Below are 20633 nucleotides of genomic sequence, written 5' to 3'. Positions count from 1 at the left end.
ATTTCCCTCATTTATGCCTGCCACGTTTTGGACATAAACGAATAAGTTTACGACTGCCTCGACCGCAAAGCAGGCACGCGCCCCATTTGTCAATCAATAAATTTGCCATAATTAATGCTACTTATTGGCATTTCATACACTAACAGCATGCAACCAAACAACCAATCTATTTATATACAAATAGTACGTGTATCTATATCATGGCTTGCCTTCTTTTTTCTCATTTGCAGTTACAAAATTTGTACGCATTGGTATTGCCGACAAAAACGATTCACCGCCATATTTCGATAGATTTCTGTACGAGACTGAAATCGATGAAAATGCCGATTTGCAGAGCACAGTCCTCACTGTCAACGCCAAGGATCACGATGAGTGTGAGTAACAACCCAAGCTCCAGACATAAACAATAAGCCATCCCTTCATCTAGTTTAATGTGCTCTTGTCCTTCTATTAAATTGGATTTCTGCCCGAGCTATGGGCATTCGTACTTAATCGCTCGAGCAAAAGAATATATATCGCATAAATTGCCAATTGATTTAATTAAGTGTCTCTTTAATTGCAATTGTCAAGGGAGAGTGTGTGTGCGTGTGCTTGTGTCACAACGATTTGCATTTGAAAGATATTTGGATGCAGACAGCTGCTTCAGGGATTGAAAGTCAGTGAACTTTAAGTAAATATATATGCAAGAACTGTTTGAGCAATTAGGCACAAATAACTGGTAATTTATTTTAAACATAGTCATTTAAAATAGCAATGTAACTTCTATCTACATCTTAGCTTTTACTAATTGGCCTACATTATTTGTTAATTTAACATAACATATTAAATTCCATGCCATTCGCAAATGGTAAACAAATTTGTAAAAGTCAACTAAATACATTTAAATAAAGAAAACGCCTTGACTGTTTAATATGTAATTAGCTAAAAGTATAGAATGGTTTTCATGAATATTTTAGTTGTACATAAGGTAGAAACAATTAACTGAAAATATATTTTATTTGCAAAGATTTCTTGATTTACTGCGTATTGATTTTACTAACTGAATTTTAGCAATTAAGTTACTTAGTGAACTGTGAAATGATGAACAAACGGTTTGAGCCACATACTCATAAATGACTCAACGAATCATAAAAAGTCTGAAATAAATTAAGCAACAAATTCGTATGTAAATAAAATGGGCATTGATAACTAATTCCGGAATTGATTTACCTCCTTTAGTTACGTAAAAGCAATAACATAGTCATCGGAGAATAATTGCTTGCATGATTTTTGCCAACTCATGCGACAACGACATTTTCAGTCAGTTTCAGTCATGAATTCTACGACTTCCTTCCATAAAGCACACAAAAAATGTATGCGGGAAAAAATATATATACGATGTCATAAACATTTAGAAAAACCAATTTGGCCATTTCCCTCATGGGGACACAGACAAAATTTATGCATAAATATTAAAGCGGCGATTCAGAATATTTTCCCCACCACGCGGTCATAATAGACATTTACAACATTTATTTATTTTATAACTTCGCAATATATGTGTGCGAGTGTGCAGCCATTGTCAAATATTATTAGGCAGCGGCCATGTACCGCAAATATTTACGAAATATTAACAAATAAAGGCTCTTTGTTGCCAAAGATACACAGCGGAAGATACAGCTCAGAGTCATGCATAAATCCATAAAATCCGAAGACAAACACAAATGAAGAGCAAGTGAGCATCTAATATGCGTATTTGTATATCTCTCTATTGATTCCCATGCGGAAATTATTATTGTTAATACAGCGAGGGATAGGATGGGGAAAGTTCTTCTGCGGCTCTTCGCGGCAGATACGATTTGCAGCACGAAAAACATTCAAAATCTCATTGAAAGCGTTTAACAACTTTTTTTCCAACCGATGGAAGCGCCCAACTTTGTCTTTTCTTGGCTCAGTCTCCCCAACAGCAACAGCTCGCAAAGGACATCCGAGAAAACTGCGAGTCCTTGTTGTCGCCGGCGCGACGACTGCGAAAAAAGCATTAACCCGAATTGGAAAAAAGCAGAGCAGCTCGCACAACAACAACACAGTGCTACAAAATCATGTTTTGCATAAAACTTGAATAATATTTCTCAAATAAAATTAAGTGAGGGTGAATATTAATATAAAAATATATTTTTTGGAAAATCAAAAACAATCCAAAAATAGTTTGTTAATAAGAAATTTGTAAAGTCAATTCAAAATTGTATTTTTTAATCAAAATACACTTATTTGAAATTAAAAAATGGTAAATATTACAAAAAAAAATTTATTACTGGTAGTAGAAAACTTTATAAAAAACCGAAAATAGTAAGTTCAATTAAAGTTTTATTTTTAAATCAAAGTAATACATATTTGATAAAGTTTACTTACAATTTTTAAAGTCATCTCAAGACTTAATAGTTTTAATTTTTTAGGGAGCATCAATCTAGATGTAGGTTCTTCAAGGTGAAATATAATCTTTTTAATTTTCTCAATAAATGCAAGAAACTCTCCCATATTTCCTAGTAAAAATAAAATGCAGCCCAGTGTAATCTCTCTAGGAAAAGGAAAACGGAGCCGGCAAACGGAAAAATAAATGGGCACACGAAAATTTTGAACTACTCGACGAATGGAGCGGATTTCAATTCCATGTGTGAGTCGCATAGAATATGAATTGAAGGCTGAGACTAACGAAACAGGGTCAGGACAAATCTTTTATGCGATCCCTTGCGTTGCCATGTTTGTCTCTACTTCGAAATACGAATGGAGCTGTAAAACTTTTGTGCCATTGCGGGCCACATTGCGAATTTATGACCGAAAAGATTATTTATTTGAGTGTGCGCGAGTGGTTGCCATGTGTTGGCCAAATGTTTTCACATTCGAACCAGTTTGAAGTTCGAAGTAGAACTTCTTCTGGGCCAATACAAACGATGCTCATTTATTTCCCTGGCATCCCATTGCTTTAAGAGCTCATTTTTAAAGACCCCAGCAAGGAGGTGGTCGTGAAACAAACAAGAAGTCTGACAACCTTTCGGTGTGTGCCATAAAAACACTTAGCCCCACACCCCAACCTTCAAATAAAATGCAAAAAAAAAGCACATGAAGACCTAGAAAGATCAAAAAGCAGGGCAAAAAGCAAGAATGTTTTCCCCACCACTTTCAAAAATGACTTTTCATGCTAAATAAGTACACAGTGGATCTGAGGGGCAGGGAGAAAGACTTTTACTGCCTTGGCTGCTCCCATGTGTGCCTGGGTCTCTGGTGTCTGTATATTAATTTATTATCATTATCAGTGATTTAAAAATGGCGTCATGACATCGTAAATTGTAAACGTCATTGTCTAAGACTGGGGACTACTTAACAAGACTCGCCTGAGCTACTCTCAATGTTCCTGTTGTTGTTATTGCCAGAGTTTGGGTGAAAACATAAAAAACGACCAAAAACAAGAACAAGTATATGTTTTGGCGAGAGCGCGTTTTATAGGTTTTCTTCATGTGGTGAGAGATAATTTAAGTAAAGAAAAAAATGTAAATAAATATTTTCAGCGAGGGGCTGTTTTAAAAACCATAAGGCTAAACAGTTGAGCTGCTGACATTATACAGTAGGCATAAAACTAATTTTGATTTATTTCTCTAACACATGGTCAGTTCGTTTTAGAAATCAAAGTGAACAGACCCAAAATATATCAACCATATTTCAATCAAAAAAAGTATAAAAAGATTTCAGAGCCATGAATTGCGTATCCCTTAAGCGTTCATTACCATTGGAGGACGATCAGCAGGATACTTTTTCCGCAAAACGAAGACGCCAGGAGAGGAAATCAACAAAATTACCAGACATAATTGACCCAAATGAAATAAATTGCACATCCCTTAAGCGCCGCCTATATTTCGAGGACGATTCGACTATATTTTTTCAGGCAAAACGAAAATACAATCCAAAAGATACACCCAAAAAGGACAAGCATTCAATGGTTCCAGAAGATTTTTTAAAAGGTTTACCCGTACTGCTGGATACCGATTCAAGTGATTCGGAAGTTGATTTCCAGTTATCGCAGATCCATACAACAAAGAAGATCATTAAAGATAATACAAATCTATTTAGCTTTCAACAGTTGCAGTCCATTTGCGCCGGAATGATGAAGCAATGTGAAGACAGAGTTCGGGAGGAATATGAAGTGGCTTTGACCCAGAAAATGGCAGAGCAATATGATACATTTATCAAGTTCACTCACGATCAAATGCAGCGAGAAAGTGGAATAAGTACCAGTTATTTGACATGAGTGCCTACAAATGTTGATGGATTTTTAAGTTGTGGACAAATTTGTTAATGAAATTATTTATGTTAATAAAAGATTATAGTTCCTTTATGCAAAATACTGTTATCCGAAAGTATATAGATTGTGGTAAAATTGGGAATACATGTGGCACAAAAAAAATGTTCGTTAAACATCCCTTTCTAAATTCATTTAAAAATCCCCATTACAAATAAATATGTTTTCAAGAACTTTTCATCCAGCTCTCCAGCTAAGTACTTAATTGCGCAGAAAGCTGTTAGGGTCCACAAACAGCAAAAGCCAAATGTGGCCAACTTTTAATGCCTCAGAACTCCAGCTTCCTGACATCCTGCTCATCCAGTCCCCTGCCATCTTTAGCTAGTAGAGCAGGTTAAGCGATTTACGCGTCGCTAATTTACGCTAATGTTTGCCTTTCACATTTCCGCATAAATGCACAGACAATGTGGCTACATCAGCCCCTGGTTTTCCGCCCATTCCCCCATTCTGTGCCCCATTTTCCACAGACGAGTTTCCCTTCAGACGTGTCCTGGTTGACACATATGAGAGCATTTCCATATTTTGCCAGCGAAGACAACACTTTCGCAGGCTGTTTAAACACGAAATAAGTAAATTATATGGCATCCTGTTGTGCCTGGCATTCTCGTGAAACATTGGGGCCATGTCCTTGTCTTCTCTCCCGTGGGTGCAAAATGTTTTTTAATGGACTTAATTATTTCAGCTGCCTCCTTGGCTGCCGCTTTTTCGTCTCTTTGACTTTGTTCATGGTTTTTTGATCTTGGGGCACGTTAAGAAATTTGAGTTGGTAGGCGTTCCCATTCCTTATGGGGATATTGAAAAGCAAAGTTTATTTAAAATTGTTATGATACCAAAAGTTAAGAAAATGATTGATTTAAATGAAGATAATAGTTAAAAACCATGTCAATATATGATGTACTTTTATTCTACTGTACTGTAGTATTTATTATTCTTAAGAAATGAAAAATAAAACAGAACACGATTTTAAAAAAAAAGTTATATTTACATAAGAATGCATAATAACCTTTCTAAACTAAACTTTTGCAACATTTTATACACCCAATTAACAAAGATTCCTACCAGTTTAATAACACTGTAGCCATGACATTAACTCTGCCCTCTGACAACCCTGTTCAGCTTCTTTTTAATACTTAATAGAGCGAAATTTGATTAATTGCAATTACGCATACGCCGGGTGCGCCCCTTGCCCTTAATAAATCAATTTAATTACCCCCTTGAATTACCTTTAATCTCTTTTAACATCATACCCTCATTACCTCTTTGCAGCGACGAATATTCGATACCAGATCACAGGCGGTAACATAGGCAATGCCTTCGCCGTACAAAATACCACCGGTGTCATTTACGTGGCAAGTCCACTCGACTACGAAACGCGGCCAAGGGTAAGTAGTCGACTGCTCAGGGACTGTCTACAACTGCTGACAGGCTCATTTCAACTGAATTACTAGTCTCAACTGAAAGAAAAATATCTTTTACATTAAAAATTACTTTTCATGGTAACTGAGTAAATATTTAAACATTTTGTTGACAACATACGACATTTAACATTTTTTTTATATTACTCATTTTTATTTTTATCAGTAAAAATTTTAACTTAAATTAAAGCAAGAGCATTTGTTTATATTTAAGCAAGAAAAACTCACAAAAATTGCATATACATTATTTATTTAATCCTTCGCATTTCTTCTTGTGTATCCACTTGTCTACAAGTTGATGCACATTTTTCTTAGTCCTATTTTTTAGCTCGGTCCTAACTTTCTGTTGCATGCATAATTTATATATTTTTCTGCTTTGGCGATGAACAACAAAAAAGGAAAATATGTAAAACTATGCAAAACTTTTTTGGGGGGTTTGCAAAACTTTCGACCAGGCAAGCCGAGGCGTATAAAAAAAATTAATCCGAAAAAAGGAAAATTCGCTTACATGCAGAAAGCATTTTCATCTCAGAGAACCGGAGGGGTACAAGGGATATATGTAGATATAGACAGCTACAGCTGTCGTTACATTTCCCAATGCGCATTTTTAGCGTGATTGCTAACGCACTGTGTATCACTAAAAAAAAAAGGTAGAAGAACTATTTTGAAACATATACAAACTCCAATAAAAAATGCAAAGTTGTACCGCAAAAATGTCTGTAAAAATAACGCCTTATAAAATGTGCACTTCTAAAAAATAATTCGAATATATAGAGTACTTTTAGTTCTTGAATAAAATAATTTGTTCAAAGTAATTTTTGTTTTATTTGATGAGAAGATATTTTATATGAAGAAAGATAACTTATAGATAACTTTTTAAATATGAAAAGCGTACAATTTTCGAAAGTTTTTCCATGTGCATGACTGACATCCAAGTAGAAATTCCCCAACATCCTGCATCGCGTAGTCATCACCTATACGCAACTTGTTTTGGCACCCCCACAGGACTGGAAATCCGTGTAGCTGTCAATATCCAGCCATGCAACAAGCTCTGCAGTGCCACAACGGCCAAAACAACAAGCCACAGCAGCCGGAACATGTGTTGCCAATTTCGTATTTCTACGCCACTTTTTTCCACTTTGTTTTGTTCTACCCGTTGAAAAAAGTTCCACTGACCATTCATGCGAATTTGGCTTTTGTTGCCCAAATTGCGACGGGACAGCCTCGTCGGCATCAGGCGCATTAAAAACGTCGGGCCGGAATAAATTTCCTTTGCTGATGGCATTTATATTTTTTCGTTTCTCGAAAATTTCCGTTGGAAATATCCATAAATGTAGTTTTAACTTTTAAAACGTTTTTGCTAGATTAGGTAGAAACTTATTTGTGCATACACTTTTCTGCTTTTGACAGTTTAAATAAATTTTATTATATTATATGGACTTATTTAGTTATGATGCTTTGATACGTGTCGTATGTACTTATATTTATGAATATTTATTTCTGAGATTTTACTTTCAAAACATTTATTGAAAATATTAATATCGTAAATATTAATTTTTTCAGTTCGAACTGCGCCTGGAGGCAACTCGAAATCGCAAAAACAATTACACCACCGTTGTGATCAACGTTCGCGATGTCAACGATAATCCACCGGTTTTCGATCGTCAAACATATCGCACACAAATCACTGAGGAAGACGATCGCAATTTGCCCAAACGCATACTGCAGGTAAGTTTTCGGTTTTTAAGAATATGTGGCCTACTTTTCAGGGCAACACTCAATGCCTTTTTTTTGACTTTCCCAACTTAAATATTGATACCAGCAGCGGCAAAAGAAAACAATGTTGTATGCAATACTCACAATTTGCGTATAAAGCCAAAAAAATTAACAATAAAAACGAGAGAAAGGCTGGCCGAAGGCGAACATCAGACAGTGAAACTTAAGTGGCGAATGTATGGTGGGTAGAAAAATGAGGAAAATGGGAAAAAAGTTGGAAGAAAAGTTCTTCACTCGCGTGGAGCAATTCAGCCGTAAATATAAATAAATACTCATTCATTAATAATAACGTGATAGTTTCGCAACGGCAGTAAAAAAAGCGTACACATTCGCAAATATATACAACCACTTTATGAGTACGTATTCAGACATGCATATATGTAAGGAAAAACACTTACATATTTATACATATATATTTGTACAGGCGACTTTTATTTATGCCATCATTTACCAACATAAAGGCCAGAAAGGAGAAAGCCAAGTTTATGACCACATCAACATTTAAATACACTTTGACGGATGCATTATGGAAACTGCCATTTATAGATAAAAATGCGGGACATGGTTGGATAAATAGGAAAAAAGTAATGCTGGCAGGCACTTAAAACCAGGCAATTAAAAGATATTTTTTTCTACCCTATATAATATTTTTTTTCATACACTTCACTAATTTTATAGAAAGACATTTAAAGAGTATTCAAATTGTGTCAACTGTTTAATGTTTTCTTAACATTAAATACAAATTAAAATTGCACAGCTCAGCAGACGTAGCCCCAACCAATAAAAATGGAGCGATGAAATAACAGGGCGAAATTTTAATTACACATTTAAGGCAGGACAAAGTGCGACCGGAGGAGCATTGTCACGGCGGGTCCCATAATGAACGATATTTCTGAGTATATATATGCCCCTTTTATGGTGGTACAAGGATACAAGGATACAAGGTGAATGGAATGCGTTTGCTGTCGCCGACACCTTCGGATGCAAATTGATTTCTGTGCTTGGAAAATGAAATACAAATATTTTTTTTTTACAAAAAGCGCTGCACTTGCGAGGATTCTGTGAATGGGTTATGGTGGCAAAGGCTTTTAAATTATGGCCATAAATGTAGAGAGCGGGAATATACGTATGTCCTGGCTAAAGGACAATGGCGCACGCAGCTCGAAGGCTCGCTTCCGCCTCCAAAATGGGCGGGGCAATAATAATGGGCACAATGATGGCACGTAGACAACTCTTTTGTCATATCAAATTGTGCTGAACATTTAACGTAAATTGTCGCATTGTAAATGTGCAAGGGGAATCGGATGGCCGTTGAAAACGGGTATGGTTGGAAATGGCAGGCACTTAACACGTGACGATGATTTAATGGACCAGGGGAACCCAGGGGATATTGCTACAAGTTTGCTTGTAATTGTCAACTGAAACTCGCTTTTCTTTCATTATGATAGAAAATGGGTTGCACACATGCATAACTCGTTTTGTTTCCACACTGCCAATCCGCACAGATACTCCACTTTGCACAGGATAAAAGGGATACAAAGTGGGAGATGAGATGCAAACTGAACAAGGCAATTATTGCTTTTAATTGACACGACAACTGTTTGAAGGCTCTTCCATTCCGTTGTTCTCTCCATTAGTAAAGGGATTTTCATTTTCTGCACAGCAATAAAAAGGACCTTCAAAAAAAATATATCTCTTTCTATACGGCGATTTATAGTTACTTATTTGTTTAATTAATCAATTTTAAAACCATTTTTTCAATTTGTTTTTCAGGCAGCAAACTATTTTTTTGATTAAATGGCTTATGATTTTGAATTATTTTTTTGTGTGTACGAATATTGTTCTTAATGTTCACTTTGCATTGGTGCTGTTAAGAAGCGATTACAAGAGCTTGTAAGTTTTCATTCAGCTTATAAGCCCTACAGGAAAATATAATCACTTTCTTATTGTTGCCATTACTTCAAAGAAGCCAAAAACATGTAAATCCCCATAGCAATTTATAGAAATATTTCAAGCACTTTTATGTTGTTTCAGATTAAGAGCAATCTTCAATGGTCTTACATTTATTTTATTTTATTTACTTACCCAACCGCTTATTGAACCCAATCAAACTCGATACAATCAAATATTGCAATAAAATGCCTCTAAATGCTGATTTAATTTACCAATCTCAAGGCGAAAATAAAAATAAAACAAAGGAAGAATCGAAATCGGATTGAATAATTACATAAATCTCTGTAATATTAGCATTTCTTTCCATTTTTTTCATTTGTTCGAAAATATTTTGCGGTCAAACCGAGAGGGCCGAAATAAACTGTGTAAAAAAATAGAGGAGTGAAAAAAACGAAGCATAAATTTACAAGCAATCTGGCGTGGAAAAGGAAAAATACCAGCCACGCCCACCGTCCAGATTTTTCAGCTGCCCTTCCGAATTTCCCCCCCATTTCGACATTCACGTTGCCCTTTATTGGACATTTAAAGCATTTGGCTCATTTGCATATTTGATTTATAGCCTCCAATATTGTAAGCAGCGTCCAGTTTTCCCCCGAAACCCGAGTTCCATATATATATATACCCACCTTATAATGCATTTTTTGTTACCAACCGCTTTTCGTTCTCTTTTCCATCTCGTTGCAGGTCACAGCCACCGATGGCGATGTAGATAGACCAATAAATATTGTATATTTCCTGACTGGCCAGGGCATTGACCCTGATAATCCAGCGAATAGTAAATTTGATATAAATCGCACCACGGGCGATATTTTTGTACTCAAGGTAAGTGAGCGCCCGTTTCGCCTTTTAGCGTTTTTAAACAGATTCCAATTTCGAGACCCCTCGTAAAACGGGCGTAATGAAAGCCAGTTGAAAATTCGCGCCGACCCCCCTCAAAAAAAGCAAACCGTGCAAATGGCGCGCAATTCGAAACAAAAACAGGAAAATAACTTTTTCGTTTGTGCTCCAGCTGGGGGTACTCTATAAGCTCCGGGGGGCTATTTTTGTGACAGGGGGCTTTTTCGCTTTGGCCGTTTACAATTGAGCCACAGTTTATGCTCGCACAAAGGCGCAGTTTATATTGTGTGACGACGGGTAAACAGTTAAAAAAAGAGGGGGTCCCAGTGCCATTGAAATTGGTCTACCCAAATTCATGTGGGTGGAATGACCTTGCGAGCTTTGTTGTCACAGAGTATTTTAGCAAATTAAGGGAGGCGCTATGTTTTTTATGGGAATTAAAAGTGTACTTAAATGATTACTGATAAAAATAGACCCTTAAAAAAAAGGTGGGTAAAATAATTTGGGTTCCCCCAACAAAAAAGTATTCATTGGTATTCTTTTAATATTTTAAAAATATTATTTGCCACTACTATTTTAAAATCATTTGATGTTTGACATTATTGTTTATACTAGATGCCCACAAAAAGCATGGAGCGGCTTAACATCGATTTTAACTTTGTCACTGCGACACTCTTTTCATAACCGGAAGGACTTGAAAACGTGTTCAATATTTAACGCTTTTTGTCGGCTTCTGATTGCTGTCATCCCCAACCACCCGCGATTGCGAGACTTTTGTAAATTGTAAAGCTTTCCGCGCGGTTCGGTGGCGTATGATTAATTTAAAACTGTGTCAAACCGCACACACTCGCACAAATGCCACACCCATTGCAACATGGTCCAACGGAAAGTAATGTCATTTAGATGCAAAAAACTGCCACCATTGGTTGTCAGATACATGGACTCCAATTAATTTCAGACAAAGTCCATAAAAACTAACGAGTCAAAGTGGCACAAAACGAGCGAGAGGACATTAGTGTTGCTAACTATGGATTGCAAAAGAAGAGCTGAGTGTGGTAGCATCAAATATCATTGTTTGGAGTTTATTTTTATTTTGAGAGGGTGGAAATAAAGAAAATAGTAATTTTTTCGATGATATTTTTCCTAATTAATTTAAGTAAGTTTGGTTGGAAAAATTTCTATGGTCCAACGAATAATAAATTAAAATGCGGACATACATTATTTTTTAAAAACAGATCAACACGTAAAATAAAAAAATTAAAAAAGATGAAATCATAAAGAGTTAATAAAAGTTCTCCATTCTTTAATATCGATTCAAAACTAAAGATAGTTATGCCTACCTTACACCATATAATTTAATTTTCTAAAAATGTAATATCATGAATAGTGATGCTTTAAGAGGGGGAATAAAAGTTTTCCTATAGATGGTTATACCTACCTTATTTCATATAATTTAATTTTATAAAAATGTAATATTATAAAAAGGGAATACAAGTTTTCCGTGCTTTAAGATCGGTTCAAACCTATAGACCTACCTTACATTTTACTTATTTTATAATTTAAAGGCAAGCCATTGCATCCGGCAAATAGTTGTCAGCACTACTGGGAATCCCGGGCCTTTCGAACTACGAGGCTCAAAAAACCCCCTCCGATTCTGCATTCTGCATAAAATGTTCAAATGTTGCCTCTGGCGGTTTGCTTTATTTGTTTTATTGCCGGCGGATAGGGCAGTTCACTGATGCGATAGGGTTCAAAGTGGCAGGGTGCACAGTGGGTGGGGCAGTGGGCGGTGGGCGGTGGGTGGCTGTGGGCGGAACAGCGACAGCATGTGGCATTTGTGGTTTTGACGCTCTACAACCGACCACATGTAAATGACGTTCGTCGTTCGTTATTGGTGCGCGGTTGGCTGGCATAAAATTGTGTGTAAAATCAGGCGAGGAAATGGGTGTTTGGTAAAAAAAGAGTTCAGAGTATTGGAGTTCGGTGGTTGAGGGGGCTTCTTCGTTTGGCTGATGCCACTTGCCGTCTCTCTGCCGCCATTTAATTTGTAATTGCGATTGCATTACGTGTCACGTGGCAGTGAAACCATTTTTTCGCCTGCTTTAATTGAGCGAACTGGGTTTTAAAGTTTATTTGCCGACAGCTGTGTGAATGGCAATCAAATTGGTTATCTGGGTGGCAAATAAAGGTGAGCCATTAACTGGGTCATACAAAACTAAGTACTTAAAGCAAGAAAAACATTGAATAGAGGTTACTTACGAAGATATCTTTTAATTAAAGATGGTAACAAGATACATTTTTCTGCTGACCTGAAGTGTAAACATTTTATTCAGAAGATACGAATAAAATTACTAGCTATTAAACTGGGAATTTTTACCTAAACCTATTTTATATCTCCTTTTATTCCCATGACCTTCTTGACCACTCAAATATTCTCTTGGAAATCGCATTTTATGTGGTTCGAGTATTCGTTTCAGCCAACCCACACATTTCTTGTATCTTTAGAATAAATACAAGACTTAGCTTTCATTTACTTCAATAGGACTACAGAATTAATTCATCGTAAAAGCAAATTGTCCTTCAGACCGACCACAGATACCAACACATTGAATACATTTCGTTAAGGTAAGAGTGTATGCTATATGCATTAGCTGAGCAAGCAATGTGTAAGGGTAATTTGAATAGGGGCCAGGCCAAGACCAAAGGTTGACAGGGCCAACACACTGACAAACGCAAAAACAAACACTACCACCGAGTACTGAAGGACATTTCAATCGGATGGATGGCTTTTATTTTGTCATTGCCAATGCAATTTCGTGTGGATAACTCATTTAATGAGAAATCTAATAACGGACTTGTGTGTAAGACCACCTACCAACGCAAAGCCATCAAAGCCAGGTTAGAAACAAACAACAGGCGATAGCCTACGGCTCAAGGGTTTCAAGGGTCTGCGGCTCAGACTCCTTTACTGTTTACCAAGGGGCATAAAATAATTTGCAAACAAACAAACAGCTGCCAAATCAAATCCCCAATCGACACTGTGGGAAAATAATAGTTTATTAGGGAGAAAACTAGATTTACTACGCCTTTAGCCCAATAGTATTATTTTAAAAGTCTACATTGCATAAGTATTTTAATAATAACATCATTTTGAGTAAGAGTAGTTGATTTCTTTATATTTTTAAAAGAAAATACCTTGTTTATACAATTTTGTATATAAAAGTAAGGCATCTGACAACAAGTTCATGGTCTATTTACAAAAAGAAAAATTATTCTCAAGCAAATCATCACTATATATTTAAAAAAAAAAACTCTTTCGAGCTAAATTACTACATTTCTTAATATTTCATTACCATTTAAATTAATACAAATTGTTTCTAAAGTTGTTTTAATGGTCTTCTTATAAAGAAAAACAAATTTAAGCTAATCAGGACTGGAAATTGGAAATCTGCTTTAATTATAACCATTTCAAGATATGATAACTTAATATTTCACATGTAATCCCCAATCCACAGCCCCTGGACCGAGACCAGCCCAATGGCAGGCCACAGTGGCGCTTCACAGTATTCGCCCAGGACGAGGGCGGCGAGGGCCTGGTGGGCTACGCGGACATCCAGGTCAATCTGAAGGATATCAACGACAATGCGCCGCAGTTTCCGCAGGGCATCTACTTTGGCAATGTCACCGAAAACGGCACCGCTGGCAGCTCGGTGATGACCATGTCCGCCGTCGACTATGACGATCCCAACGAGAGCACCAATGCCAAGCTAATCTACTCGATTGAGAAGAACGTCATCGAGGAGGAGACGGGGGCGCCCATCTTCGAAATCGAACCGGAGACGGGTCTAATCAAGACGGCGGTCTGCTGTCTGGACAGGGAGCGCACCCCCGACTACTCCATCCAGGTGGTGGCGATGGATGGCGGTGGCCTAAAAGGTAAGAGTGATGGATACACCTGGGTAGGGGGTTCGAACCCAATCAGCCAGATTGTTTGTCTAGCTGTGACACTGCTGTGGCTGATAATGGCCTCTATCAGACATTTGTGATGCCCAGAAGACGGCATTTATTTCTTGATTCCCTTAATCCGATTGCCCAAAGATGTCTGGCTTTCAAAATATTGCTGTTTATTTTCATTCCCTTTAGGCCTTGAGCACAAATATTGATTTGTTAATTGCAAAAGATGGTGTACCAAAAACCACGAACCAATTATATTTAATTTGCATATCAGTTTTTCGTTGGAAAGAAAATAAAACATAATGGTGGGTAGAGTAAATTACATTTTTACCACAAACTTGACATAAAACCACAGCTGTGGGGGAAAAGCGATTCCCAGAATTTTTCTTAATTCTCAGATGACAGAATTTTTTCCTTGATTCGCTTATCCGCTTAAGATGCCTGCGGGTATTAAAAGATTTGGCTTTGAAAATTTTGATGTCTATTTCCTTTACGTGTCTTTAGGTGTCTTGATAACAAACATATATTTATTTATGGCAATAGAAGGTTTGTCGGGACCCACAAATTAATCAAAATTAATATGTAAATCCGTATTGCTTAAGAAAGCAAAGCCTGAAACCCGGTGCCTAGGAAAAACTCAAAAAATAAAATATTTAAATTATACAAAGACTGATAAGAATTTTCCAAGCTAACCTGCGACCAACCTTAGACCATTTATCTTATTGACATAAAAACAAGTTCCCACATAAATGTGCCAGGGAGAATGTTAAATGGCCAACTTATATGAGAGACAAGCAATTTATCAAAATTATCGAAATATATCAAATTTCGCCAGTCATTGGCCCCATTTTTCCCACTGCATCTGTTTGTAATCGACGGCCATCTGATGCACCCTGTCTGTTCTGTTTACCATCCCATTTCGCAGGCACCGGAACCGCCTCCATTCGCGTCAAGGACCTCAACGACATGCCGCCGCAGTTCACCAAGGACGAGTGGTTTACGGAGGTGGACGAAACGAATGGCACTTACATCCCAGAGACGCCCATCCTCACGGTGACCGTTCAGGATGAGGACGAGACCAACACGTTCCAGTACAAAGTGGTGCCCAATAGTGGATTCGGGGCGGACAAATTTGCGATGGTGAGGAATGGCGATGGAACGGGTTCGCTGAAAATCATTCAGCCACTGGACTACGAGGATCCGCTACAAAGTAGTGGATTCCGGTTTCGCATTCAGGTCAACGATAAGGGTGACGATGGACCCGGCGGAAGTGACAAGTACCACGTGGCCTATTCCTGGGTGGTGGTTAAGCTGCGGGATATTAACGACAATGTGCCCAAGTTCGATCGGGAGCACATTGAGGTCTCCATCTATGAGGACACGAAAGTGGGAACTATACTCGAGCAGTTCAAGGCCACTGATGCCGATCAGGGGGGTCACTCCAAAGTGATTTACAAAATAGTTCGATCCACGAACCGCAGAAGACAGTTTGCCATAAGTGACAAAGGAGCTGTGAGCATACAAAGACCTTTGGATAGGGAAACCCTGGATCGACATCACATTCAGATCCTTGCTATTGACGATGGCAACCCTGCGCGCACTGCAACGGCAACCCTAAACGTGATAGTTAAGGATGTGAATGATAATGCACCCACTTTTGCCCAGGACTACAAGCCGACATTACCGGAGAATGTGTCTGGTAAAAAAATTCTAGAGGTGGCTGCCAAAGATGCAGATGATCGACAAAGAGGCAATGGTGGGCCCTTTACTTTTCGATTGGATCCTTTGGCGAGCGATGAAATAAGAGCAGGCTTTAAAGTGGAATATGATCGCAGTAAGTATTTAAATAATTTAATGAGAATTTAAATATTTAAAATATTCAGTTTAATTTCCAACACCTTTGGGTATTAATAAAATATAGTTAGATGTTAATCGAAATCGGCAACACATGTAGAAAATTCAGCCGAGGGCAAATCGCTTTGCATAATTAATGATGCAAAAAATGTTTAAACGCTCACTAAGCCCAACATCTGTCAAATTGGTGCCAAAAAAAAATAGTAATGAAAAATAATCGCTATCACTTGGAAAAATTATAAAATAAAATGCGGAGTATGTTTAATGCATTAGCTTGATTAAAAATGTATGCAAAGAGATATGTCGCACCAATTTATACCAATTACGCATCTCATTTAAGTAATTATGCAAATTAATATCAAGCGAATATGCGTATTAGTTTTTATTTATTTAGACTCTCCATTTGTTTATGGCCAAATAATTAATTCAGAGTTTGAAAATCAATTATTTATTTTAATACCCCAAAGGCGTTTGGGTCAATTCGATTACAGGAGAGACACTTGAAACCCAAACACGTGCCAGGTTGGGAAAAAATTAGAGGAAGAGTGATAAAAACACATCAATGAGAATGGACCCTAAGATACAAGAGAGAAGTGTGCCCTGAAATTCAAACTGGCAGGGCAGAAAAACTGGTCGAGTAAATTGAAAAACTTGCTGCCAATGTCAGCAGCAGCATTCAAGTGACACCTCAAATTTTCTTTCATTTGATCGATTTTATTGGGGTGCTCTCCAAAGTTTTCCTTTTTTAAGGTTTTTGTTCGGGTTTTTTGTTTCAAATAACTCCCAACAATGGCCACACAAAAAACTGTTGAGCAATTTCCATTTTACAAAAGAGGAGAGTGGAGAAAAAAATTGAAAATCAAGATTGAGAGAGTAGTTATATTCCAAGCCCGACTTAAGTAACACACTTTTTCTCAATACCTCCATGTGCCCATTAATATTTTTTTTGTTAACAGAAGTATGGGTAATTAAACAATGTGCGTCAGAATAAACATTTCTAATGATATTAATAAATGTATTTAAATGGAAAAATAAGATACCTGAAAGACAGTTTTATAGTCGCTTGAATAAACATTCTAGGAATAAAATTTCTATACAAGACTGTCCCTCTTCATTGCTTTAAAAATTCCCACTCGTGTTTCTAAAACCCTGTATTTCCAAGAAAAACTTTATTTTTGCGCACATACCCTAACTCTAGGGAAAAGCCCATGAAAGGAAAACACCAAATCGCAATGAAAACAAAAGCCGGCCGGACATGGTCAACTGCGCCAACCGAAACGAAGCCTCGAGGCCAAGTTCTGTCCACAGTAACGTCGCTTCTCTGTATCTCTGATTCCCTGGCACTTTGCAACCAATTTCCCTATCTCTCAGTTGGGTTTCGCAGGCGTTTTTTCTTTTTTTTTTGGTTACTAACTTTGTGGCACAAACAATGCTGATGATGCTGATTGTCTGAAACATAATTCAATCACCATTACTATGCAAACACAGTTTGGTTTAGCGTTTGATTTCGACTTTGATTGTGTGGCAATTGCCTTGAATGAATGAACTGAATTGGGTGGAGTGCCCGAAAGCAGAGGGAAAGTGGCGAAGTGGTTCGGTTTTGAATTGCAAGTTGTTTGATTTTAGCGTTTTCTGGTTAGTTTGGCCAAGTGCAGTGGTGTAGATCTGCACTGAATGGGGGTCATCCATCTAGGGAGTTTTAATTTGTACCCACTAAGGTTTGTAAATACGTATATTTTACCAAAAGATTTATTTTTATTTTTCAGGAGGTGACAATGGAAATGGTGTGGCTATCATCTCATCCCTTCGTCCCTTTGATCGCGAAGTGCAAAAGACCTATGCCATCCCCATTGAGATCAAGGATAATGGAGCTCCTGCGATGACGGGTACCAGTACTTTGACCATAACGATCGGTGATGTAAACGATAATAAAATGCAGCCGGGCAGCAAATCCGTACTGGTTTACAACTACCAAGGACAGTCCCAGGATACGCAGATAGGCAGGGTCTATGTAAACGATCCGGATGACTGGGATGTTCCGGATAAGAAATACTACTGGGAGATCAAGGAGCACCAGCGCTTTAAGCTTGATACGGATACGGGAATTCTAACGATGAGAGCGGGTACCAGAAGAGGGCGCTATCAGCTGAAATTCAAGGTCTACGATCGCGAACATGGCCAAGAGGATATACCCGCCAATCTGAGCGTTACAGTGCGCGACATAACAGCAGAGGCGGTTCAGCAAGCCGGTTCCATGAGGTTGGCCCACATAACGGATGAGGACTTTGTGAGAACTTGGAACCCAATTAAGAATCAAGTGGAACCATCTAAGTTGGAAAGATTTCGTAACAAACTCGCCGAATTGCTGTACACAGATCGAGATAACGTGGATGTATTTAGTGTCCAGCTTAAGGAGGGTTCTTCCTATCCCCTAACCGATGTTCATTTTGCAGCCCGTTCTGCAACTCAGCAACCATATTTCAAAGCAGTTCGCTTAAATGGTGTGGTACAGATGCATAGGGAGGAGATTGAACACGAAGTTGGCTTGAATATCACCATGGTTAATATTAATGAGTGCTTGCATGAGGGTAAGGGAAAGTGCGGTTCTAGTTCTTGCACCTCCAAGGTGGAGTTGGGCAAAAAACCCTATACGGTTAGTGTTAATCGCACAGCTTTGGTTGGCGTTCGTTTGGATATCAGTGCTCAATGTGTTTGCAAGGCCAGGAACTTTACCAATCAGGATCACAACTGCAGAACCCATCTATGCTATAATGGAGGACGTTGTGTGGAGACCCGAAATGGTCCCAAATGTGTGGCCTGTCCGGTGGGCTACAATGGTCCTCGATGTCAGCAGTCCACCCGGAGTTTTCGCGGCAATGGCTGGGCCTGGTATCCCCCACTCCAGCAATGCCAAGAATCCCATCTCAGTTTGGAGTTTATCACTCGTGTGGCCGATGGCCTGATACTCTACAATGGACCCATAGTCCCACCTAAACCTGAAGAAACCGTGATCAGCGACTTTATAGCCATCGAACTGGAGCAGGGATACCCACGACTCCTCATCGATTTCGGCTCGGGAACACTGGAACTGAGGGCGAAGACCAAGAAAACTCTGGATGATGGCGTGTGGCATCGTTTGGATATATTCTGGGACTCCGAAAATGTCAGGATGGTTGTGGACTTTTGTCGCACTGCCTTGGTCAGCGAAATGGAGGATGGCACTCCGCCGGAATTCGATGATAATGCCTGTCAGGCGAGGGGACTAATTCCCCCATTTTCCGAGGCCCTCAATCTGAATCAACCCCTTCAATTGGGTGGCCTTTATAGGCAGCACTTCGACCAAACCCTGTACAATTGGCAGTACGCTTTTAGCTCCAAGGGCTTTGATGGTTGTATCCGAAATGTTATCCATAATTCCGAGCACTATGATTTGGCTTTTCCCGCCTTGGCCAGGAATAGTTTTCCCGCCTGTCCGCAAACCGATGAAGTTTGCCTGAAGACCGAACATACAGCCCGTTGCTGGGAGCATGGTAATTGTGTGGCCAGTCTGGTTCAGGCCAAGTGCCATTGTCAGCCGGGTTGGATGGGTCCGGGTTGCAATGTGCCCACCATTCCGACGACTTTCAAGGCCCAGAGTTATGTGAAATTCGCCCTAAGCTTCGAGCCAGACCGATTTTCCACACAACTGCAGCTAAGATTTCGAACCCGCGAGCAGGGTGGCGAACTCTTCCGGGTTAGTGATCAACATCATCGGGAGTACGCCATCCTGGAGCTACGCCGGGGCCATCTTCAATTCCGCTACAACCTGAACTCGCTCAGAAACGAGGAGCAACTGCTGACTTTAACAGCCATCACTGTGAACGATGGCCAGTGGCATGTGATTCGCATTAGTCGATACGGATCGGCGGCTCTAATGGAACTGGATGGCGGGGAGTCGAGGCGGTACAACGAGTCCTTTCACTTCGCAGGACATCAGTGGCTGAGCATCGACAAGCAGGAGGGTGTTTATGCGGGCGGCAAGGCCGAGTATACGGGAATCAAGACCTTTGAGGTGCAGTCCGACTTTCAAAGGAGCTGCTTGGACGACATCAGGTGAGGGCTAATGCCGATTGAATAGGGTCATTCTAGGGGTGCTGTGCTGATACTCTTGTTGGGAGATGTTAAGGTACTTTGGGAGCTAAGTGGACCCTTCAAGAAAATGTTTTCAGCTTTAAAAGTAAAAATAGATTTAAGTAGTCAATCAGAAAAAGAGAGTAGAGAAAAATACATTACTTATTTGAATTTTACTTATTTTTTATTAAATTATTTTGACATATTCATTTATCATTAAGTATTCTAATTCTGATTTGATTGATTTTGAAACTTTTTCAACCAATTTTGATAAAAAATTTTAAAGAATAATGTAATTTAAATTAGGTTACAAAGTTAATAAAGTTAACGGCAAAATATCAAAATAAAAGTCAAAGAACAACATTTTTAAATTTTATTTTTCATGCACCAATAAAACGTAG

General features: G+C 38.5%; 1 protein-coding gene across 3 annotated transcripts in view; it reads left to right on the top strand.

The window, feature by feature from the left end:
- Window positions 1–20633, top strand: part of CadN2 (Cadherin-N2) — a 92549-nt gene that overhangs the window by 60002 nt on the left and 11914 nt on the right. For all 3 annotated transcript variants that reach the window (XM_065868985.2, XM_017081100.4, XM_017081092.4), the window contains exons 3-9: window positions 231–374; window positions 5600–5715; window positions 7312–7476; window positions 10162–10299; window positions 13830–14250; window positions 15194–16102; window positions 17889–20214. In XM_065868985.2, coding sequence (XP_065725057.2) covers window positions 231–374; window positions 5600–5715; window positions 7312–7476; window positions 10162–10299; window positions 13830–14250; window positions 15194–16102; window positions 17889–20214 — 4219 coding nt within the window. The remainder of the gene's footprint in view (window positions 1–230; window positions 375–5599; window positions 5716–7311; window positions 7477–10161; window positions 10300–13829; window positions 14251–15193; window positions 16103–17888; window positions 20215–20633) is intronic.

This window comes from Drosophila suzukii, chromosome 2L (genome assembly GCF_043229965.1).
Source record: "Drosophila suzukii chromosome 2L, CBGP_Dsuzu_IsoJpt1.0, whole genome shotgun sequence".
NCBI lineage: Eukaryota > Metazoa > Arthropoda > Insecta > Diptera > Drosophilidae > Drosophila > Drosophila suzukii.
The sequence above is the reverse complement of the archived record's forward strand: the minus strand, read 5'-3'. Positions and strand labels throughout refer to the sequence as shown.